The following is a 25,409-nucleotide window of genomic DNA, read 5'->3' as shown; positions in this document are numbered from 1 at the left end:
AGTCAGTCCCTTTGGAGATTCTGAATCTTAGATCAAGATTTCTGATTTCTCAGAACAGCTCAGCTTCATGCATTTGAAGGATGAGAAGAGGGTTACAGGCTGTGACTACCATGATAACACAATCCTTGGCATTTTAGCAAGGCTTCTCTGACAACAAAAAGAGAGGGGCATAAAGAGAGAAGCATTTTTCTCATCCTAAAAGATTTTTTTTTTAGAACAAAGATTTGGTCTCAACAGCTTCTTAGGGGGTAGTCAGTGAATTCAGTTCCTATACACAAGGAACTCATTTGACAAAAGCATTTTGGAGGAGCTTGGTGCCATAAGAATATCCAGACTTTGAACCAGGAATAATTTTAGAACTTTTAACTGCAAATACTGAGAAAGGATGAAAACCTGGTTTTGCTTTTATTAGCAGGCAGCCTCACTCAGCACATTTGTATCTCCTGATCCTGAAGTTACCCTCTGCCAGTTGGCATTGCAAGAACTTGTTCCTGTTAAGAAAGAATTATTTCTCCATTTCCAGCCCACTGAACAGTTCAGTGCCAGCAGGACCATCCTGTCTCCCTCACACAGTGCTTTCCATCAACCTGCAATATGAAGCCCCAAGCCTGTTGCTGTGGCAGAAACCAGCAGTTGCTGTGTGGTTTCACAGTGTTTCCAAGAGAAAAATCGAAATACTTTTCAATGGGTACTACAAGGTACTGTTAAACAGAATACTTACTTTTATTTACACTTTAAAAAAGATGTGTAAAGACAACCAAAATTTACAATTACAATTGTGGTCTCCATTTACAAACTCTGAGATTGTAACTCAGAACACACTAACTCAGAGAACAGCAGTACACCCAACATGATTTTAGCAGTCCAGACAGCATCCTGTCACATTCAGCTGCCTGTGGAATCTTTAGCACAGTCTCAGACTCAGTCACAGTAAAGTGCAGCTGCAGAATATATGCCCAAAGGGGCATTTGTCATCCAAAGCTTAGTTAGGAGAAGGCAAGACAAGGGCTCACCACAGATGTGCATGGCTGGAGTGCCACAGGCTGATGGGAATATCACACCAGATTTGGCTCAAACCACCTCCCATTCAAGCAGCTCAAAGAGGAGAGGATAAATAAGATTTTTTATCCATGGCTTGGGCTAGAGTTTGTCTAGAGAGAAGAGCCATGCAGATAAGAAAAATACCACATTCTGATTTAAATGATTTTCTCCACAGAGTTTTTCCACCTTGCTCTCTGTTCCTTCACGTTATGTCTAATTCCCTGCTCTCAGAAACAACAGACTTTCCTTCCTCTCTCCCTTCTTCCTTTAATTTGTCCACTCCCTTTAATTTGTCCACATCCCTGCTGTCAAGATTCTGCAGGCACTGAAGCTTAAGCAGAGGAGTACAACATGCTGGAAAGAAAATGGATGTTGTGGGTTTGAACTGTTCAAATATGGGAATTTTCAAAGACCAAGAAACAAGAGTATTTGAGAGGTTAGTTGGGAGATTGTAGTTTGCACAGATCCTTGGGTCAGTACTGTCAGTGCTTCCTGGCAGAAGAGATTTCAAGGAGGTTGTTGAACTAACCCTGAGCTAACTGTGAAGTAAAGACTTGCCAATTTGTAGCATTTTGAGCATTCCTAGCTCAGACTGTATCTGGAGAGGAAGCCAGAATGGTGCTCCTGACCTGACAATTGCCTCTGCACAATTTTTAACTTCTCTCCATGTTCACAGTGAAGAAGTAAAAGAATAAAAGAGACAATTGGTTTGCTATTGCAGTCAGCAGGATGAATATTTGGCCCACATATGACTGAGACCAGCAGCATAGACATGATAGTGCTCTGAAATGTGCTTTTGCCTGGTTACTCCTAGCTCTACACAAGAAGGCCACACAAGCCACATACAGTAGTGATATCACTGTCAAGTATAAAATTGGTGCTTGTAAACATTTATGCTTCCAGCTGCATTTAAGAAATTAAATAGCAATCCAGGTATGTGAATTAAAAGTTCTCATTTGAGACGAAGTAAAAACCTTCAAAGATAGATAGTTTGAGGATTTGTGTGCAATGAATTGGCTGTTTTTATCCATTTGGATTTCTGCAATAATGTTAGAAAAATCCTTCATAGTTTTTCAGTTTTTCACTTTCAATTCCTTTTTCTCATTACTTCTTTTTTTTTCTTCCCAATCTTTTTGAAGGATTCTGTAACAAGTCAGAGAAGATATGGTTCTATCCCTTAAGGTAGCACTGATTATTATGAATAAAAGAGCAACTTCTGGATACACTAATTATTATGAAGAGCAACTTCTAGATTCTTGTGAATTAACTTATTTTTATGCTCCTCACCCTAGTGCTTCCAATCAGTCCATAAAGACAGGTGAAATCTGTAACTTTGAGTTTTCCAAGTCCAAAATCATTAGACCAAGTCTGATGGCAGATACCACAGGCACCATGAAACAATCAGATTTGATCTGTCAGTGCTTCAGAGTTGCAGGTTGAGCAGCTTTCAGTTTGCTCTTGGATGACTTGATGGAATTTTATACTCACAGTATCCTGGTGGTTCCTGGTCTCCTTTAATGATGGTCACAGTATCCAGATGCTCTTTTCATCTTTGAAACTTGATGTTGCTTAACCCTTTTACCACTTAAGTAGAAGTACAGTTGGGTCTTTGAACAACATTTTAAAACTCTACCATTCACCCGATTTTAGCATAGCTTAGAAACTTAAATGTGACCTCTTTGCAACAAACATGAAAACACCAATTCATAAAGCAGCAAGAAGACAGGAAAGCACAGAGGACACCCTCCCCTCTTCTTTATGACACCTGTGAAATGATGAAAACAGAACATTAGATGTATACCCATCAGATTAACCACCATTAAGTTACCAAAATCATGGATGTGATCCACTGAAATTAACACAAAACCTTTGAGGGGTGCAGAACTCATCTATTAAACATGAGAAGTATACAGAGCTTTAGTTTTCCACAACAGAAAAGGGAAAGTAAGCAGGGCAGCTGCCAGTCTCTGAACTGGGCTTGACTGGGAGTTCTGGAAGTCCATTTTTATTAAATAAAGCACTTGCAGTCTGTTAGTGCAGGTGCCATGGAGGTGAGGGATGCAAGGTGAGCACAGAGAAAGGGGCCTGATGTGACATTGATCTGTGCCACTCTGGGCACCATCTCCAAACCTGCCCATGGACACACAGATGTTGTTCCTGTGCCTGCTGCCAGTGAGCCTGGCACCAACAGCTCCCACAGAAACACACCTGGTTGTCTCAGGGAGCCAAGGTTTATGTTACCTGTATGGAATCCTCTGAATCTACACACTGATCCTAGAGTCCAGCTGGTGAAGGTGTTCAAGAACCCCATAGGGAATGGTGGGATTCCACATCCTGTAAGGGCAAATTCAGAAAGGAAAGATGTTGTAAGGACTGTGATTTGCTTCACCTTCTTTTGGTGAGTTTGATATGTTTGTGGCTTATTTTGGTTGTTGCTGGTTTTTTTTTTTTTTTTTTGGTTTTTTTTTTTTGGTTTTTTTTTTTTTTTTTTTTTTAAGTTGTCTCTGCCTTTGTCTACCATTCTGTGAAGGTATATAGGCTATGGAGCAAAGGAAAATGCATTTTAATTTAGAAAAAAGCAGTTCAGTACTCCATAGCCTCGTTGACTCTGGTTACAGGACACAACTGCAGTCCTGTCTCTCTAACTGTTCTCTAGGTTTCCATCAAACTCCCTTCCTCTGACTGGGAGCTTCAGTCTGTTTAACCTCTGATGATGGCTGCTCATTGTTTACCCCTCAAACACAAGCGGTGCAGCACAGAGTGGGTCTGGTTCTCTGGGAGGGTGGAAAATTAACGAAAGGAGGCTCAGTGGAAACTGCTTAAGGCAAGACAAGCTCGATTGCCTGGGATCACTGGGGACTAATGCATCCGAAAGCAGAGACAACATTTTTTGACATCTTTGCTTTTGTATTCTGGTGATATCTTCTTTTGTGCCTCTTATAAATCTGACAAATACAGAAGGCAGCTTTAGCATGATCTCTAACCCAGTTTTACAGGATGAAGATACAGCAAACAGCCTGTCAAGAGACTTACACCAAGTTCTTTATATGGGGACATTTTCGTAGGCTGTCAGTCAGCTGCTGGGCTCCAACACCAGTTATTTTGTTATACTGAACACTGAGGAATAAAAACAACTTTGTTAATCCAAATCAAATGGTGTAATCAAACTTTTCATTCAAAATCAAAAATACTATATAGGCTAATCTGCAGATGGGGTAAGAAAGAGAAAAGAAAATTGTCGATTCAAAAAGCCTGTAATAATATACTCAAAAGGTTGAATAGGAACTTCATTATGTTAATTCATCTGAGGGATTCCTTTTAATACGTTCCTGAGGTCATTATCCAGCTCCCCACGAGCCTATTTCCCCATGTTAACACCAGTATTTTTGGGTTTATGGTGAACTACTCCTTAATCTTTTCTAATCACTGACTATCTGGACTCTGCAGAAGCACGTTTTCCCAGTGAAATTTTCCCCAAAATCTTCTTCCTCAATTTCTGTCTCCTCTAAAATCAAACATGTAACATCTGTATTTTCAGTCTCCAAGGAATTAAGCTTTCCTGGGCCATCTCAAAAGATTTCATACTCACTCTAGCACTCTTAAAGATCTCATTGCAGGAAGAACCTTTGCCAGATTTTCTGCTCCAAAATCACAAATGTTGTTATTGTACAAGCTGCAGAAAACCAAACCAGAATAGTCACAACTGAATAATGGATAATGTAAACAGATCTTAGATCAAGGGTTTTCAAATATGGTTTTCAAAAGTTATATTTCAAATAACTTTGAATTTATCCTTATTTGCAGTTAAAGTTTAAAACGCACATTCGTATTTCCTGTACCAAGTAAAAGCCAATGGCCACATCCTTCTTCACCTAGCACAGGCACAGCAAAAATAAGTCTAGATTCTCTTATTCTATGGATAATAAGAACATTTCTGTCTACATTAGATCAAATTAAAAAATGTAGATCTGCTAAAAAATGAAGCACAAAGATTTGGGGTATAGCAGTCAAAAGGTTTCCACATCACCAAACCACTCCAGAATTGCACCCCAGGGTTTCTTGCATTCCCTGCTTCACTCAGGCCTGTGTCAGATATCCCATTGCAGTGGGATGGACCATTGTCTCTGCATCCTGCTTTGGTGGCCCTGGGTGCAATCTGTGCAGGGCATGATTCATAAGTGAGTATTACGGACTGGATTTAAACATCACTCCAGTCCTTGTTATATTCCTGGATATTCTTCTCTATGTCTGTCATACTTCTTTCTGAAGACTTCATGCAAAAATGAAATCAAAAGCTTGGGTGCTGCACAGTGTTACCTCTTTGTTCCCTGTTCAGTAGCTCAGAGACAGCAAAGGATGTTTTCAAAACAACTCAGCAGGACACAACCACTCACCTTAGTGTTTTCAAGGAAGACAAGGAAGGGAGAGCTGTAGCGAGGTTCTCTGCACCCACGTCTGTTATTTTATTCTGTGATAAACTACAGTGAGATCACTTTGTTAGTTGAGCACATTTATTCTAATTTACTACAACGTGGGGGAAATTAATTTTCAATTTTTTAAAAAATGGAATTTGGACAGTCTGCTTAGGCCAAATGCAAAGAAAAAGACAAAATAGAGCCCTTGAAGGGAAGTCAGGAAGGATTAATCTATCTGTCTAATGAATGTACCCATTAAGTATCTCAATAGGCTCATTGGTCTTCCATGCCCATGGGATACTCTTGCCCATAATTGTTAACACACAGTCCCTTAAGCCTCTAGGTTTAATCTATTTCTTCTCAAAATTTCCCTGAACTGTTAACCTTGCACTTACTTTAATGTCTCCAGTGATGTCAGGGTTGGAAAAACTTCAGATAGGCTCTTTGCACCTTCATCTCCTATGCCATTTTCACTCAGAGCATCAAGGCTGTGTGACAACAAAGAGAGAATTAGCTTCCCTTTTAATCTAAATTTTGGTGATTTATTCACCTCAGAGACCACTCTATCTATCTGGAAAAGCTTCTTCTCTGCAGTAGCCTCAATCAGCATGAAGCAGCACACAAATTACAGCTTCTCCAATAAGCAGCTTTCTACTGCCCAAATTTGCAGCCTAAGATTTTTTTTTTACTAGTTGAATGTCTTGACCCATTTCCTTTGATATGCAAGATTATTAAAATGGTTATGAAATAGCTGTGTTCCTGCTAAGCTGGAATGAGATTTCCTGTGCACAGAAAAATACAGAACTGACAAAATCCATCACAGTCTGTAAATCCTTGCCTAAACAGCTCCTTCTCCAGAGAGGGAGTATTAAAAATGAAGTTCTCCTCATACCTAGTCACAATTTCAGATACTGAATCCCTTTCTATTCTGACAATTTGATAATGCTGGAATATACTGGACATTTCTCAGTTTTAAAGCTTTATTGTTTTCCTGAAATATCATGAAAAGACCAGCTACAATAGAGACAAATGGCCAATGGGGTGTGTGAGGCCAAAGTTCCTCTCAAAACCCAGTAACCCTCCCATGGCACAGCACTACTGGTACACTTGGATTTAGTGTGAAGAAGCTTAAAACTAAGAGGGAGCTGTTTTGTCATGGATGTTCTGGAAGTCACTGCAGGCAGCTGGTCAGTGCTGGGGCAGGAAGGGAGGACACCCAGGGGCTCTACTGAACCTTCACCCACCCAGAACACCCCTGGGAGGGCCTGAACAAAGCACCAGGTGTCTCCAGGGAGGATGGGAGTGTCAGCTTTTAGCTGCTGATACAGTCTGGGAGTGTTTCTGCTGTTCAGTTTGGTCATCAAACAAGGAGTCTTGTTGGCAAATAAGAAGTTTCTTGGGTACAAGAGCTCCTCCATCCTCAAGGGCTGCTGAGGAGAAATGTTAGCAAAGTTAATCTTTAGCAGAACTCACTCTAAATGCTGAAGTGATGGGAATGCTGCAAGAATTTTCACGAGTTTTTGCAGTCCTTGAAGGCCACATGCTGGACCCAGCCTGGAAGAAAATACAGACACACAGCAGGTTTTTCACAGGCTCACAGGCAGCAAAATTAATGATTTTTTGAGTTGTTTCCCTCCAGCCCCCAATGCAGGCTAGTTTACACCCCTCAGAAGCAGCCATTCCCTACCTCCTGCACCAAGGAATTCTGCACTGAAACCTCCAGATGAGGCTAAGGCCAGGCAAGACAGAGCTCCCACAGCAGCAGTGGGACATCTGCCACTTTTTTGTTCCTCTCTGCAAGACTTAGCTCACCTGTTTTAAATTTTTGTATTTCTGCTCTCTATCTTTTTCAGGTTTTTCACTGTAAGTATAATCTTGAGATGAAATATATATCTATCTCAGTATAACTCAAATGAAAACAAAGTTATTTTCCCCCCTAACTAATAACAATTCAGTCTAACTTAAGATTAATGTTTTACTGCAGCTTAAGGCATAAACTGCACTTTGATATTCATGCTCCAAGCATTTGTCTCTCATATCCTATTTGGAGTTTCTTTGGTATCAGAACAAGTTCAGTTATTTAAAAAGATTAGGATTTTAAACAGAATTTGAATAAAGGGAAATAGGAAGATGAAATTCGAAGAGAAAGCAGCACAAAATCAGAAGTGAGGCCAAGCATATCTGTCCCAGTTGGGCTTAGATCTACAGAGCAGGAAACAGGTGAAGACCTGGTGAGAATTGTCCACTGCACTGCTGCAGTTTCTGCCCAAACCAATTCATATGCTATGGCAGGATATTTTGAGCAATAGAACGGCCTTGGAAGCTGCTGACAGTTTGCTGAAAGTAACACAAAAGAAGTGTTACTAAAACCTCACTTTTAAAGTAATGTTACCAAGTCAATTTTCTGTCTTCCAAGAAAAGGGTGCTAAATAATTTATTTGGGAGGCATTCTCTGATGTGATCCTCTCATGGCCTTAGCTCTGGTAGGGTAGAAAATGACATCAGAAGACTCAGATAGAAAAGTTCAGCATTTCTGGGGGATAATATTTCCCAGGTAGCTGGATCACAGTCAACATATTTTCTGCTCTGTGGCACAAGACCAGTACCTTGTGGTCAGGTGGGAACTTGTACTAAAACCAAACAAAAATTGGTAAAGCCCATTGATCTGTATTGCTGCAGGAGCCAGAAATGGTGTTTTTTGAGTTTTGGCCATAAGTTAATAAATCTAGTTCAGAGAAAAGCAAGATGGAGTTTAAATGGAGTTATAATAAATGGAGTTTACTTAGTGCTTTAAGCTGAGTACATCAGTGCAGTGGCTGTAGCCAAGACCATGACTGCTCCTCCTTACACACAACCATCTCCATCAGGAGAAATCTAAGCACTTACGCAAATTCCAGTTTCCTGAGGTTTCTGATGGCAGGAATTCCATAGCTGCTGCAACCAGATTCTTCTTGCACACTAAATAAATCACAGTAGAACTAGAGTATGATAAATATTTTAGCAGCCAAAACAGTGCTTTAAAAATAATTTGTTAGCAGACTTTGACAGAAAATAAACCACTGTTGCATTAACTGAGGAACCAGGAAAGTTCAGAGTAACTTCTGCTCCAACCTTTCTTTAACTGAGTAATTTCAATCCAATGATTGCCTTTCATAGTACAATTGTTTGCTCTTTTTCCAATAAAACATAAAAATACATTTTTCTAAATGAACTATTTTCTGTCAAACATGAAACTATTTTGTCTATATTTTAATCAAAACACTCCACCCATGTTAAAATAGACATCATCATTAAAAAAGAAAAACCCAAACAACAAAACTTTTTCTGCATGTTTTGAATTGCAACCAATCCCCCAGCTACATCAGCAGCAGGGATGGAGCACAGGGTTTCCAGACCATGTAACACAGGCTTTTACCTCCTGGGCTAAAGGAGTGACTCAGGCCACTTGGGACCAGGGCAAAACAGGCTTTTATTTATACCCAGGTGCTACAGGGGAGGGGAAAAAAAAAATCAGCCCAAGTTATGTAACTGAAATAACTGGAAGATGGCATAGTCAGAGATTTAAGAGAAATGACAGCTGGCTCTTTCATTGGCAGTTTTGATGACTGCTCTGCACAGTGCTGTCACTGCTCCTCCCTGCCATGACAGCCCCCTCTCAGGGTATAGGAGAACCCCCTGAGGTGACCCAAGAGCTTGCACTGCCTTTGTTATTTCTCCTCTGGACAAGCAGACAACTGGTAGTGGAACTCTGTTTTTATAAATTGCTGGCATAAGAGGAGTTCTGATCATAAATGATCCTACCAATTCATCATCTTGTCCTGCATCTTTACAAGGTCGGAGAGATCATTGATGTCCTTCATTGTCTTTGCCTTAAAGGGATCAAGGATAAATTTCTCTGTGGATGCTTTCAGCAGTTCGTAGTCTTTTGCCTGTTTTAAAGATTTCCAGAGTCTGACTGTGTCACTGAGGGAGGCCCTGTGAGAAAACAATCAAAACCAACAGATGTGACTTGCTGTTGCATGAAAGTGTCACCTACACCCAGTGCTGTGGGGTTCAGAGAGTGACCAACCTGAATGATGTCACGTTCCTCAGGCTGACCAAGGCCTGCAGCCCTTGCATGTCAATGCTGCTGTTTCGCAGATCCAAGGAAAACTCTTTTCTTGACCTTTTCAAAATAGAGAGCAGCACATGGACATCAGGTGGTGTAAGAGCTATGCCCAGAAAAGACAAGTCTGGTTCAAGTCTTAAGGCCACATGCTGCATAAGATAATTGTTCTGTGTTTCATAAACACAACATAAAAGCTCCAGCAACCTCTCTGGACAGAGAGTATTCATCTGCAGCCTTCTAATGTATTTCAAGAGTGTCTTCTGCTTCTTGGTTGATTGTTTTGCATCCTCATTTGAAAGAGAGCAGAAATAGGGGTCCTCCTGGAGATACATCAAACCAACCAAGAATCGAGGCATTAAATCTAACCAGTTATAAGGTTTTTTCTTCTTGGATAGGAAAGAGAGGTACTTTGTTAGATTTTTATCCTTGAGCTCTTCTGCTAACAAAAGGTGAAGTGCACACAAGAAATTCTGAACGACAAAATCAGAGAATGTGCTCCCAAATTCCTCTTCTTCACTATCTGAATGTCTGGGGAATGCAAATGGCAGGAAGAACCCATACTTCAGGGCAAACTCTTTAACTTCCTTAGAAGGAATAAGATCACTTTTCATGGCACTTTGGTGTTTTTCTCCAAGATGCCAGGCTATACGTGCTAGGGCAGCAAGACTCTCTTGGTTTTGTGTGGCTGTAACATCTGTTTGCATAAGCATTATCTTCTGCTGAAAAAATTTGAGGAAGACTTCAGTAAGAGTTGAAGGAAGACTTTTCTCTCCCATTTCAAGCACTGCCTCACAGAGAAAACAAACAAATCTACACATGACAGGGCTGTAGCAATGACTGAACAAGTACTCACACTCTCTGATTAATTTCAGTGCACTATCACAGTAGGATGATTCTTCAAAATATCTGGTTATGTACAATTCTCTCTGCTGAGGGGAAAATCCTACTATTTCAATAGTCTTATCCACTTTGGACACATACTGGTACAGTTTGTCTTTTGGTCTTGCTGTAAATAATAAAGTACAGCCATTGAGTATCTTTTTTTGGATGAGTCCTGAAAGCAGCTCCTTTACACTGCACAAATCCTTTTCAGGATGGCTGGCTGAGGAACGAGGAGAATTCTCATGATCATGCAATTCTTTAAAACCATCAAAAATCAGAAGGACTTTAGCAGGATTTTGCAATATATACTCAAAGATCTCTTTGCTTCCCTCTCGAGGTTTTACGAAAAATTCAAGCAGCAGTTTCTGCAGGCTGTATAGCTTCTCAGGCAAACTTATTTGTTTGCAGTCAAACCAAAATACAAATTCAAACTGAGAAAACTCTCCATTGGACCAGTCCTGGCAGATCTTCTGAACCAGAATGCTTTTGCCCATTCCTGCTTTTCCCAGCACCACAATCACTTTAGTCTCTAGGTCTTTACGCTGTGGGATTTGAAATATTTGGCTTCTATCAATGGCTGTCTTTTCCTTCTCTTGCAGGCTGCAGATTACCAGCTCCTTTTCCATTGCTTTTGCACTGTTCTTCCCAGTCTTGGTTTCAGTTTGACTTTGAACAAGTGTCCTATCAATGAACAGGTGATCCAGATTTACTTCCCTCTCCATGGTCACAGATTTGCACGTGTCTCGGAAATAATCTTTAAGGGATGAGCAGAAGGTTTCCACTTGCTCTAGAGAAATGAAGAGCACACACAAACTGAGGGAACCAGTCCACAAACTACAGCATGGTGCCTTAAATGCTTAATTGCAGTATGGTAAAAGCACAGGCATTCCCATAGAGCCCACAGGTCTGGATTTACCCCATGCAACTGCAGCTGAGAAGTGCAGGCACAACAGACACTTCCAGATCTATGAACTGAGTAATTTTGAAGCTCTCTGATCAGATGATAAAATCATTGAAGTACACTGAGCTACTCAGTAGGTACTATATATAGCTAGATATCTACAGGAAGCCAAGTCTAATATCCTGAAACTAGGAATTGTGCTCAGACCCTCAGAGCAGCTTCACAAATTGTTGAATGATTCCTATAAAGAGCTTTTCTGTATGGAAAGAAACACAGGATCTTTTTTAAAAAAAATACTGGAAGGTTTAAGTCCAAGACTAAACTCACCTGGTCTTTTGAAAGGTTCTTCAGAAGGAATTATCAAATCTTGAACTTCTTGAAATTCCTCTAAATCTGGAGAAACAAAACAATGTACTTGACAAAGACACCTAGATAATCACTGATTCAGCTTTACTAATTTTAACAATAAGATTAATGCAAATTCCCACATTCATTGTAGCATATATTCAGAGTGAGAGATAGTTGGTTAATTTTACAAGGAAAATGAATAAAATTCTCCTACAAGTAGAATTCTGCTGGTGTGCACTGTTTGAAGCAGAATGGCATCAAACAAGACCACAGCTATTCTGGCAGCTGCAGGAAGCAGGTCTACCATTACCAGGTGACATCCACTGCTCTTTTCAAATGACAGTGTTCTGTGTAAACTCATGTTCACACATAGTGCTTCTTTATGTCTTCAAAAGCAATAACTTCCTTTTGTTATTCTACACCTTGTGACCAAGCACTGAGAATGAAAGTCACAGAGAAGTGACTCTTGGGTGAATTGGTAATTTACCCATTACTCTCCCTGACAAAGTCCTGTTGCTGTCTGAATTTCTTTCTTTTCACCTGTTTGCTTTCACACTATTGCAGAGTTCTGCAGTTGGGTCAGATGAACAGTGTCTCCTTTACACAAATAAATAGGGAATTTTTCAGAGAGAACACATTTTCTACAGATTGGTAATTGCAGAGTATCAGTTTCGACAAAACTTTTGGTAGGAAGAGCTTTGCAGATGCAAGACAGAATTTAAATTGACAGAAGCTATAACAAATTAAACCTCAGAGTCTCGTAACACACAACAGAAATGTTAAAAAAAATTACTCAAACCAAAACAAATTCATCTCCCTAAATATGTAAAAGTGTGTTTCATACCATAACATCATCTTGATGTAGAATGTGGTCTAAAAGAAATACAAATCTTAAAATTTCAGTGATCTGGAAATTAATTCCTCCCCTGCATGCCAGCAACCATCAGAATGGTCTGGGTTCAGATTTGCTTCTAAAAGGAAGTACCACAGGCCTCCAGTAAGAAATATATTAAATAAAGAAGGGTTGGGCAAATGTCTGGTTTTGATTTACTGTTTATTTTACTAAGAAACCAGAACGGAAGAACAGAAAAAAGAATCTGTAATGAGACATTTAGATGGGAAACTGGCCAAAGCAGGCAAGAGTGAAGAACTTTTGAAAAAGGAAAATAAACTGGCTTGGCATCTTACATGTTAATTTGTCCACTGCTGCATCTGGAGTTCCAGGGCTTGTGGCATATGTATGTTGTGCTGCAGTGAATCGGTGGGAATTATTAGCATTGTTCATTCACATAAACAGTAAATGCAATTTACCAAGATACCTAGAGAGATATTTGCCTCTTAATCTCCACGTTACACTTTTGTTTTTGGGGCAGTGGAAGCCGCCAGAGGGCAACAAACTCCTGCACTGGGCACAGGGACCAGAAACGACACTGATCTCAAAACTCTGGGTTCCATCAGCTCTCTGAGGGCTGGAAGAAAGTGTCTAAGGAAAGTTTGTTACCTGAACTGGGACTGTTAAATCCTGACCAAGGCTCTGATTCCTTTATAAGCCTTTGTGTGTGTTAGGTTTCAGTACTGCTTAGCTCAATAAGTCATCATCATGTTGGTTTTGTGGCTTCCATGGGAGCTGGCTGCAGTCTGGCTGCCAGCACTGAGCATCTCAAATTCTCAGGCCATGGCAGCATCAGGGCATCTCCCAGTTTTTGAGGGAGCTCCAGCACTCTGGGCTTTGCACTGTTTTAACTAAACCTGACTTATTCCAGAAACTGGATGTCATGGCAAACACAGGGGGTTGGCTGCTGAACCTGAAGCTCAACAACTCTTATCTGTACATTTTGGATCAGACTAAGCAGCCAGTGATCAAAACAAAGAAGGAAAACCCATCCATTTTTTGTTTTTAAGGTCAATACAAGTAAAGCCTGAAGGGGAGAATTGGCTTTGAGTAGAAGCAATATGGTTTCTTTCCCCGTTCAAAGTGCTGTACCTATATAAACCCCAATTTTCTACTTACCACATAAATTAACTGGAATACTTGGAGACATGAATGTTTCCATGGAAGATGTCAGCACTGGAAAGAAACAAAGCACAGTTTGCAGCATATCATAGCTATCAGTAACTGAATTTAATCAATGCTTCTGTTGGCAGCATTGATTTTTTAGCACTTTATGCCTCTTTATGAGGATAAAAGGCTACTGCTCTTACCTGGATATACTATAACATTAGATGTGCCATTTTCAAGAACAAAGTTAAATATCTGCTGAGGAGGATCTGCCAAGCCTGGATTCTCTTGGTACCCTTTCACACTGCCTGGTAGGCACTCTGAGGTCAAATGTTCTGACAATCCTGAAATGAGTGCAGAATAATTACTCTTCTGTTTTTACAGAGTTCTGCTTTCTAAAGCTTTATGAGAGAGAAAAAGCTTTCTAACAGCTATTTATCCTTTATGGCACCTGCTAGACAAATCTGTGGAGAATTCACAGGATAATAAGGTCCATAGAACCCATTAAAAAAAGAACTCTTACAAGGAAGGATGAGCATGAAATACAAGGGATTACCCACTTTTAGCAGCCACTGTTTCCAACAGTCTAAAGAGAAAATCTATTATCATAAGGAACAGTGCTTAAGGCAAAGTGTAAATGTATAGCCAGAGGTCCAAAAAGAGAAAATGTGTAAATAGTATGTATCTGCATTAAATTTACCTTCCTTGCACTTCATCCTTCCCACATAACTGCACATCATGCAGGTTGTACAAGTATCCTCCCTCCCAACCCACACTGGGAAAGTTTTCTGATGATTCAGTGCTTGCAACTTAATCAGCCATAGCTCTGAGTTTCTGTAGGTGGGACAGAATTTCTTCTGCTACTTTATGCTGCTTCGGCTCACATGAGGTGCTTCAAGGCTTCCAACTCACACGCTGTTTTTGGTTCCTTTCCAGCACAGATTTAACACTGAAAGGTGTTAAACTGGGCCTTTGTCATTAGCACTTCTCAGTGCACCATGAGCACCCTCTGGTACCCAGTGTGGCCCAGGCCAGGTGCCTACACCTACATCAGTGCGATTACTGCTCAGTTTTCATCAGCTAAATCACAGCCTAGGTTTTGCTCTACTGCTGCAAAATGTAATTATCCCTCAGTCCTTTACAAACCTCTGGGCGAAAAAAAAAATTGGAACTAAATTAAAGTTTAATAATGAAAATTTTGTGACTTCCTATTCTTAATACAAGTAAGTAATTACTTAGATTAGCATATAGTAAATAACTGTTCTCTTATAACCTGCACCAATTAAATGAAAGATTCATTCCACTCAAGGAGCAATGCCCTTTTAATTTCCCATGAATATTTTTCACTCTTTTAATGAGTGCCACATTTTGAAAGAGCTTGACTGAGACAGCTGCCACACCTGCCATTTTCCCCATTTTCCATTGCTCATAGTCAGTGACAAGATTTATAAGAGAGGTTTCCCCATGTGTAAATCAGCCTGTGTACAGGTGCATAGCTACAGCTGTACTCTACCTACCAGGAATTATGAGGCTTCTTTCCAGCCCGTGGGCAGCAGGAACAGAAAAGGACATGTGCTGGTTAGTCAGGGAGGGGCAGCTCACTGGGTGGCTGTTGAGAGGCATAGCAAAGAAACTGCCATTCCCTCCAGACACAGCAGGGACTTCCACTTAAAAATAAAACAGCAAAACAAAAGAAGAAAGTTGTCTCATTGGTAGAAGTTAAAGGAACCAAAGAAAAGGTCTCAATAGATATGATAAACCACTTGATTCTGATCATCTATTTTTGACTTTCCAAAAGCAAGAAAAATTCACAATAGCTCTCTGAAAACTATTTAGCTCTCAGAATCTTAACGTATTCATTAAATTCTACAGTAGATCACTTTTTCTTCTCAGTAGTTCACTCTTTAAATTTTCTTTTTCTTCATGTTTCCTGGCCTGTCTTATTTCCAGATGGTTCTAGATGTACATGACCCTTGACATGGATGACTGGCAGGTAAGACAAAAAGGTCTTACATTGGCTGTATCAATTTTCCAAGCACAATATTATCTCAATACTGCACAAAAGCAGAGAGGCCCACAAGCAACAAACTGGGGACCTTCACTTCCTACTTAGACACTTGTGAGGACAAATAGTGTATGTGAACTGTCTCCCAAAGAACAGTCACAAACACAAGAGATTTTCAAGAAGTATCTCCTCTGCAGCACATTTTTTTCCTCCAAGAATAGAGCAAATGGGGAGAGAGGCTTGTGCATTGTACAATTTCATCTGCTTATCAAAGATTCCTACAAATCAAGTAAGACACATATATTTGAATTAGTCTGTTAGTTTCACTGGTTTTATAACACCCCTAATCTCAAAGTTGGTTTTGCTTTTTCCTTCCCTCTCCTGTCTAGCTGCAACAACTAAATCTATATTTCATCACTTCCTGTGGTCTGAACTTTTTATCAGGAACTACAAACTTGTTTAGGGTTTGTGCCACTATTCCATCCAATTCCTTTGAAAGAATCTCATCCTTGGCTTACTACTTTGAACTTTAGTACACATTATTCTCTTTGCTGTAGGTAGTTTTGCACTTCTGAAGGGCTGATGCATTCACCTTTGCAGAATCATACTGTGACACCCATGACAGGTCAAATAAACTCATCTTGTCAAGTAGCTCATCTTTTTGTCAATTAGGATTTTTCTACACAGTACACTGTGTACTGCACTTTCTTATGTATATGTTCCTTCCTCAGCACCTTCATTGGGTCAAGGACAGTAGAGAAACTGATAATATTCTGAGGACTTCCAGGAAAAGGATGGGTGCAACTTCACAAAGCACCTGTTATCCTTTCCTCTGGAATGCAGTTTCTGTAGGGTGAGGCTTTTGCAGCTGATTTGCCACATCCTTATAGAAAGCTATTATTGTTAATGTGGCATAAAGACAGGCTTTTAAAAGTGCCAAATCTAGAAAGGAACGTAAGCAAACAGAAAGTAATCCACCTTTAATGGGTATTAACTGCCAGGAACTTTACCTGTGTCTAAATAACTACAGTCAGCAGGTACCAGTTCAGTAGAAACTCTTGATAACCTTCCCAGTGCTAGCAAATATGATTTTTCACAGCTAATTCTGCTCAATTCTCCTTCCTTACTCCCTCAGAACTCCAGCTGGAAAACCAGCTTGGATCAGTCCTGGTGCACATGTGTGATCTCTCTGATTTTCATGCAGTCTCTGCCAGTTCCTTACCTGAACTGTGCTGAGGTGCACCCTGGCTGGATCTCTAGGTGACACACTGGTTTGGCTGCCCCCTGACATGCACATGGCCCCCCTTGGGAGGCTTGTGAGGTGTGCTGACATGTGATGTCCATTTGAAACACAATAAAAATAGTCAAAACTGGTTGCTCTCACCTGAATTTTGGAAGAGTTTTTTGCTGGTTTAGATACCCCTTTGGGCTACAGTTGGGTAAGAACAGAAGCACCAGTTTACACCTAGGAAACAAGTTCCAGCCTTCCTGCTGGCCTCAGGTGTTGCCTTGTAGATGGTCTAACAATGTGCCAAAACCTAGAAATTTCCCTTTCTCCCTTTCTTTCTTTGGTTTAAAGGACCTGATAGAATGGACTGGGCCAAGAAATCACCTCATCACAGTTATTATTTTCACTAGGATGTTTCATTGGACTTTTGGAAGATGTCACACCTGGAACAAAGTGGATCAAACCCGGGACATGCAGAGCTATGACCTGAGTCATATTACCCATCAGGTCATAGCTCTCCATGTCCTGGGTTTGATCCTTTCTGCTCCAAGTGAGGCATCTTCCAAAAATCCAGTGGAAAAAAAAGCGTGTATGTTATAAAAGTTACAGAATTTGGCACTGACCCACGTGTCCATTATTTTTCTTTCTTCTCTCATGTGGATTTTGAAAAGGTCAACTGTGCCTCTGCTGAAGTAATTTTCCTGTCACCTGGCAGGAACATGTACTTTTAAAGCATAAGGATCCAACTGTTCTTAGGCTACTGCATAGCTGATCCTAAGCTGCACAATTTAATAGCTGCAGATCAGAGGATATGGATTTGTTATATCATAAATTAGTCAGAGGAATCTCAAAGTGTGATTTTTTGCAGAAACATAAAAACGCATAATGATCAAAATCACCAAATCTATGACAGCAAACTTTTCTGGAAGATAGGTTACAGTACTTGACAGAGGATGGCATTTTGGAACATGAGACAATATATGTTCAACAACTTTTGCTTATTCAGACAATGACTTACCAATTTTCTTATATTTGGGTTCTGAAGCATCACAGTAACTCTCTGCTGCAGAGCCTAAGAAAGCTGAAGGAAAGCAAAATCATGGTAAGTGGCAAAATTTTGGTAATTTTAAATTTACCCCATGAAACTTATTTTAACTTTTTAAAGTAGAAGGGGATGTTACTAGTTTCAATTCAGCTATTTCAGAACTGTACTGGTCCAATGTATAAAAATGAGTGTGAAAAGCCTCCTGTTATTTCGCTCTGACTGTGAAGTTTTAATTAGGCTGCAGATTTTTATGCCAAAGATTTTTGCCGTTGTTGTTGCTATTAAAGAGGCAATGGTTGAGCCAATGCTTATTAAGCTATAGCTACACTGAAAACAAAGTCAGCGCTGCCATGAGGAGTACAAAAATGCAAAGAAATGTAACATGGTTAATGTTTGTAACAGGACAACAAATTCTGCGAACTGTAAATTCTGCGCTTGGGAGCCCTGCTTTCATTTCCGGCCCATGAGTGTGACTGAAGGCAGAGGAAGCACGTCTGGTGTCACTGAAGAGCTGCCTGATGACTGCATTAGGGCTGTGCTAAAGCCAAGGGGCTGTAAGGCAAGTTTGGAACTCAGACACAAAGCCTTCTGTATTGTCACTGTCTCACGCTTACTTCGTTTCAGACATGTCTGCTTCTTGATGTCAGGAAACTTCTCAGTGCTGTCAGCAACGATGTCATCCAAAATAAGGTCCCCTGCTAAACACATGAAATAGGGTCCAATGTCAAACTTCGTTCTAAAAAAATTACAGAGAGGAGTAAAAGCAAGAGAAACACGCTAACAGAGAGCAAAGATGAAATATGCTCCAAATAAAGATAAAAATCGAATCATGCAATAAAAATGTATCCAGATCCATATGATTTAGAAAGCCCACAGAACTCTGAATGCAGACTTTGCCACCCTGTGTTAATTTCTGCACTGCAAACTATTAATCTACTGGCAGTGGCTAATAAAACATAAGAACTTCTCAATCCTTTAATGGTTAGCAAAGGATAAAACATTGCAGCTGTGTCACAGTGTGATCTCAGTACTACTCAATTTATGTACTAAAGGGATTATTAGATCCTTTAATAGAAAAATAAAAGGTTCTAAAAATATTTTATATTCTGTGTTGCAAGAACTGTGAAGTTATCCACATCATACTTTTAGTGGAAAATATTTAAGTACTAATACTGTATACCACTTTTTTCTAAAACCAATAAAAAATATTGCCATTAGGTGCAAAACTCTCCAAATTCCAAACACACCAGAGAGCAGCATAAATAATTTGAAAACCATGTGAGCTTCCTACAGCCAGAATTATTCTAGGGAAAGTCTGACCTTTGGTAAATTAGTCCTAATTATTTTGCTCAAACATAAACCAGGATATACAGATATTCTGTGAACCTTCTGGTTCTATGGATTTCTCAGCAGCCGCCTATGAAGGAATGATTTACTATATATATAACATTGTTGCATTAATCAGGGTGAGAAGTAAAACTTGACAGACATGCTCAGGCAGCTGTGTGCATCCTGGACAGAAATCAGTGTGTGTGAACTGTATTTATACACATGCAAAGTGCTCTGGGGGTTTATGTGTATCATCCCTGCTGGGCTCAGAACAAGTGTGATGATCCTTGAGGCTATTAATGCACTGGACAGTGAAGCTGGCCATGTTCTATGGCCATGGTGATATAATCAGCAGCTAGGTCAGAGACAAAACTGCCATCTTTGAGACAGGCCTGAAAAAATGCATAAAATCCTCGTTTTCCAAGAAAATTCTGGGACACTGTGCCCAGGGGGAAAGAGGAAGACACCAGAGGTATAGAAACTTTACTAGTGTTCAAACTGGGGGGGATGGAGAACGTGTTAGACAGAACATTGCCACAGAGAAAATTAGTCTTTGCCATATCAATCTTACCAAAAATGTCTTCGACCTGCTTCTCTTGCTGATCCTTGAGCACATATTCTACTAGTTCAGCTAGCAGCAAAGGAAAAAAAAATAGAGGAATATAGTAATGACACAGTAAATGTCACAGCAAAACTTTTGTAAGCTTATCGTCATTAAAAGAACTCTGCAGTGTAAGTAAAATGGAAGAGTTAAATTAAGTTTTTCTTGTAACTTGTTGTTCAGGAAATAAAGATCACAAGAAAAGAGAAGTTGAGAAAGGAAGTATTAAGCAGAAGGAGACATTAATAGAGAGATTTTCCCCCAACAACCACAAGCTACTGTTAATCGGTTTCTGCACGATGCACATGTTCAGGTACTCTAAATTAGATCTACCACACACGAGAGAAAGGCTATTTGAGTAAATGCCATGCCTTCAGATTGAGAATAGAATTTATAAGAAATAGCTATAGCAAAAATTGCAAAAATTGCTTTCATACCTACTTTAGCATAAGCATCCGTGGTGTTGGAACAGGGGTAGAACCCATCTCCATTTTCATATGGGAAATCCACATTATTTACCTGTTCATAGTTGCTGGCATCAACTTCAAGATCTAGAGTTAATAAGGAATATGCATTGGCTCAATGAATGACATAACCAAGCAGTAAAACCACCAGATAGCAGGACATGTAGCACAGGCAGATTTGTTACCTCAGCAGAAGGCTTTGGCTTCTCACTGTGTGTTGGCTAAGAAAGACCAGAACTGAACTCTCAGTAATTCACAGTCACCTGGAAGTCAGCACTTTTCTTTTGCTAAACTCTGAGACCTCATCTCTCCTGGTAAATAAAATACTTACAGAATCCATTCTATGACAATCAGGCCCAGACTCATACAGCCTATTAAACCTTCTTATCCTTCAGGATATGGTGGTTTCACCCAGATGGCCTGCTCAGAACAATGCTGTGTCCATGACAGTCCCTGAATTGCACTGCAAATTACCTATGAAGCTGCCAGTTGGCCAAGGCTAAAACCTTGCCAGGGACCATGCTAACACCTTCACAGCAGAGATGCCCAGCTTCCAGTAATTGGTGCTATGTCCTGATGATGTTTGATTCACCTACATCATCTCAGACATTGCTAAGGCTCAAAAGTATTCCAATCAGTGAAACATCTGTGATAGCGTAAGTCAGTGCTTGACCACTAATTCATCCTACTTTCAGTCACTGAGCCAGTGGGGCCATGGGGTGAGAAACACTCCTGCAGCTGTTTTTAACAGTCAGAAGCTGAGAGGGAAAAGCCCAACCAGGGAAATGATCTATCCCAAAGATGATTCCACATTCAGGTGCTCAGTTCTCCACTAATTACCCATGTGCCTTCTGGCATTGGTCACTCATGAAAGACACAATGCTCCATTTTGGTGACATTTTCCACCTATTTGGCACAGAGCTGTGAGACTTCCTACACCAGAGCTGGGAGCTGGCATACACCAGCTCTTCTCCACTCAATCTGTGGTCCAGCTCATTTGTTTAAAATAAGCTCAGCTAACACTCCATACCACAGATTCACTTTCAAACTTTGGGAAGGGAGAGCAGAACAGCCCACAACTCCCACACAAAGTCACGAGCACAAAGTTTGAGATTCAGGGCAGCCTCCTGATCTGATTACCTGTAGGAACTGAAGTGCAAGAAATTATCAACTTTATACTCTTGCCCTTCTGCTTTCTCATTTGTAATGGAATTATAAAACCACTGTGTCCCAAAAAGCTGGAAAATGGCATCTGGTAATGCATCTCCATTGTTCTGGTGCCTTAGGATCTCAGAAGGCAATGTAATGCTGTTTGCTTGTGGACTGTCTTCATCACAAAGTCATCTATAATTCTGTTTTGCAAAACTTTTGGCTTCAAGCCACTGAGGTGTTGACAATTACACTTGGCTAGCTTATGACAGGAACATTTGCGAATAAACTACTTACAGGAGTGATATCCAAATGAAAGACACTGTCATGCCCTGATGAGTGACAGTACAGTATGTTTTGTTGGACTGACTGAGCAGGATACTATAAATATGTACAATTTAAAAACATGACAGTTTCTGGAAGCAGTCACTGTATGTACAGACACGGACAAACTTACCACATCCTAACACCAAGTGCTTGTAGACTTTAATTCAGTCATCATGATTAACTGCCATGAGGCGGCTTTGTAGCTGAGAGGAGATGGCAATAACTTACAGCATGAGGGATAAACCAGACAAATATTTTTTTAGTGCTTTACTAACCTGTAGAGAAATCACCTTCATCTCCAGATGACTTAGGATCAAAGAAAGTACACAGATGCAATGGATCAATATCACTGTGCAGTAAATCAAGGTAGCCATTTTCAGGCATAAATACAGAATCCATGGTTTGTCTCTGTCAGAAATCAAATTACACAGCAGTTAGCTCTGACACACCCACGGCTTTTGTCAGTCAAATCCACAAGTCCTGCACTGTGGCTTTCTGTTGGCAAGACACAGATCTTGAGGCTGGAGAGCTGGCATTTCTCACCAAGACATGCACTGGGTTATAACCCTGAGTTCCTTAGAGATGCAGAGAGAGCCTGCAGGGGACTCACTTGTCTTTTACTCCAGTGAGAGGAGTTGGATACTGCAGTCAGACCACCTGGGCCAAAAGTGCCAAGCACTGAATAAGTGGCAACCCTGGTATCTTATCAGGATATAAATGATGCACAAATCCAGCAGGTATTAGGGAAATTAGAAGACTGCAGTGAGTATGATGGGAGAATCCAGAAGCTACATTTCTTCATAAAGAATATTCTTCCTGGATATTCCACAAGTACAGAATAACACTACATGTTACTTATTCATCATCTTTGTCAAATTATTTTGAACCCAAATATTGGCTCCTTAGTGTTTATAGATCACTGGTGTAAATGCCACCTGAGCTGGTGATCCACATGATTTACTCCAGCATAATACACAGATACCAGGATGAAAAGAACAACCAGCAAAAGTTTCAGACTCTATCCTGTTAAAATAGGTGTCCACACTCCACAACTATGGAAAGATTCAGCTTGGCATCAAAGAAGAATATCTAATAAACAGCTCTTAAGTACTCTGCCTTTAGCAGAAGGCCACTGATGTCCCTGTTTACATCTATCCCTGTTCCCGAGGTGTGAAAAAATGGAGCAACTGCTGTTCCATAAAACCTACCTGCAACATGGAAAAAGAGAAATTCAGCTAACACTGCAGCTGTGATGGAAGAAGGCAGAGCAGACCTCATCACACACTACCATGTGCTGCCTTGTTATCAACTCATCTGATTCCTCTTACCCCTCTATGGGGTTGTCCCTCTGAACAGCTTGGAAATGAGTATTTTCTGCATTTGTTGCAGAAAATGCTAAAATCTAGAGCCAGACGTTTGAAAAGTAGGTGAGCATGGTGTGGCTCCATGAGAGGAGTAGCCTGCACTAAGATAGTTCTCCTTTTTTATGTTTTATGGCTTCACAACATTTTATGGCCTAATCACTGAGATTACAAAAATTTGGTAGCATTGCTTGGCAGCCAAAAATGGAAAGCAGAAGTTAAGAAACCTGCCTGGGAACCAAGAATGAGGTTATAAACACAGATTAAATTTTCAGTTTATTGCAACAGTTTGTTTTGCCCCTTCCATTTGTAGAATTAACAGAAAATCTAAATAGGGCCTTTCAGAAGGCCAAGTTGTCAGACTGCGTGAAAAAAGCTGTTGAAAAATGACCTCTGAGTCAACATCATTTTGGGGTTAGAGTCAGAGAAGAAATTGGGCAGAAGGCTTAAGGGGAATGCAAGACAGAAAAATTTATCACTCCAAGTTCAGTGATTGGCAAACTGCTTGATTCCAGCACAAAGAGAAGGGCACGTCTAGGGAAAGAGACTGAGTAGACCTACTTAATCTTCATGGAAATACTAAGCTTTAATTATTTTTATAGTCATAAGAGCTTCTCTATCTTCAAACTTTTCTTTCAATAGCACTTCTCTGTGGATAAATACGTAAGTAATGCAAAAATGTTTTAAGCTACAAGAAGTCAGGAAGCAACCAAGGAAATGTTGTGGCAGTGTCAAGTCTGGCTACAGAGCTTAAAACTAGAATGTAAAAGATGGTGTAGCTCAGGTGCACAGGAGTGAGAGGAACATGCTCTTCTACCTCAACAAAATGAAGACTGCCACTCTTTCAAAAATGAAAATCTCATTTGCTTGACTACTTTTGCTTCACCAGCCTGAATGGCCCTCAGCTTACTCTGGTACTTTTTCTTCATTGTTTTGGTTTTGACACAAATTCTTATATAGCTGTCTCTCTGTTGACTACATTGGATTTAGGATCCCGGGATTTCTTTCTAATCTGAAACAAAAAAATTGTTAATAGCAGCTGTATTCTGCTGCATTCAAAATATAGTCCCACCATGGATACTATACTGTGAATAAAGAACAAGTTTTTGAAAGATGGAAACTTCTACATGGAGAGGAGGCAGAGGAAGGAAAATGACACGTTAGGGACAGCAAATATTTTGCTGCATATTGTAACTGAAGCACACAAAATGAAACCAGACCTTAACCAAGTTTGTTTACAGCAGCAACTCCTTTCCCAGAGTTTCCCCTTTTTTTGTCACAGCATCCCAGCAGTCCTGTCTGAGGTGAAGGGTGAATAAGCTCTGTACTGCTCAGCACTTCCTCTGTTGTTTCATACATGATTTCAACTTAGTTTACTGATATTACATTCCCTTTGGGGTCTCATGGGACCCAATGCTGCCCAAACGAGTATTTGGCACAGTTTCATGCCAGAGGAATAAGAAAATCTGCAATGATTTCTGTGTTAGGGCTGTGAAGGCAAGGCCAGCTCTCAGCAGGAACAAGGCAGAGCCTTGCAGGGACAGAGGGACTTGCAGGACAGGAGTCCCCAGGGCCACCTGTGAGGCTTCCACACACAAAGGGCATGTGCTGGGCGGGGGCGAGACAGGACGTACTTCCAAATGTATTTCCATGCCATTCAGAGAGCTCAATCCTTTGTGGTTTGGACACTGGTAAAGACAAATATTGTTCTTTAAATCCTTCTATAACACCTCCTTTCCCCAGCAGCAGATATTCTCCAGCTGCACGACCACACTTGGCACCCTGTGTGTCCTTTGTGCCATCTCTGCAGTGACTCTGGGCACACCTGACACTGCCAGGTCTCTCCTCAGGATGCATTTGGTTCAGCTCTGCATCCTGCATACATGGCATGACAATATGGTTCATTTCCAAGACTCACAATGCTTTTTTTTCAGTGCTCTTTTAGAGTTCAAGTGGAATGTGAATTAATAATGCTGGAAAAGTAGTGAAAGAAACAGTGACCATCACTGTACAAGGACAAAGAAGGAATAGGTATTCACTTAAATCACATATTAATCATGAGAGTTAGATGGGGCATTTTAGATTTCTAAAGGCAATGGATGAATCATTTTGATTTGTCATTTTTCCCAAATAATTTGATTTAATCTTGTCTTATATTTTAAAGGGTCAACATGTTAAAGATCCCAGGCAACGGGGTCTGCTACTG

At 40.4% G+C, this 25,409-nt stretch overlaps 1 protein-coding gene across 1 annotated transcript; it reads right to left on the bottom strand.

The window, feature by feature from the left end:
- Positions 1 to 699: 699 nt before the first annotated feature.
- On the bottom strand, positions 700 to 22,249 carry CIITA (class II major histocompatibility complex transactivator). Its single transcript, XM_066330250.1, has 20 exons — positions 22,118 to 22,249; positions 20,340 to 20,453; positions 19,873 to 19,932; positions 18,587 to 18,670; positions 17,946 to 18,008; positions 15,212 to 15,361; positions 13,898 to 14,038; positions 13,707 to 13,763; positions 12,884 to 12,943; positions 11,675 to 11,740; positions 9,526 to 11,233; positions 9,258 to 9,431; positions 8,343 to 8,414; positions 6,930 to 7,010; positions 5,852 to 5,944; positions 5,436 to 5,519; positions 4,631 to 4,714; positions 4,075 to 4,158; positions 3,283 to 3,375; positions 700 to 2,806 (listed from the first exon to the last, which is right to left on the bottom strand). The coding sequence occupies exons 1-19, from the start codon at positions 22,239 to 22,241 to the stop codon at positions 3,303 to 3,305; spliced, it is 3,372 nt and encodes a 1,123-aa protein (XP_066186347.1). The 5' UTR covers positions 22,242 to 22,249; the 3' UTR covers positions 700 to 2,806; positions 3,283 to 3,302.
- Between the last annotated feature and the right edge of the window lie 3,160 nt (positions 22,250 to 25,409).

This window comes from Sylvia atricapilla, chromosome 15 (assembly GCF_009819655.1).
Source record: "Sylvia atricapilla isolate bSylAtr1 chromosome 15, bSylAtr1.pri, whole genome shotgun sequence".
NCBI lineage: Eukaryota > Metazoa > Chordata > Aves > Passeriformes > Sylviidae > Sylvia > Sylvia atricapilla.
Note: the sequence above shows the minus strand (reverse complement) of the source record. Positions and strands in the feature narration are given on the sequence as shown.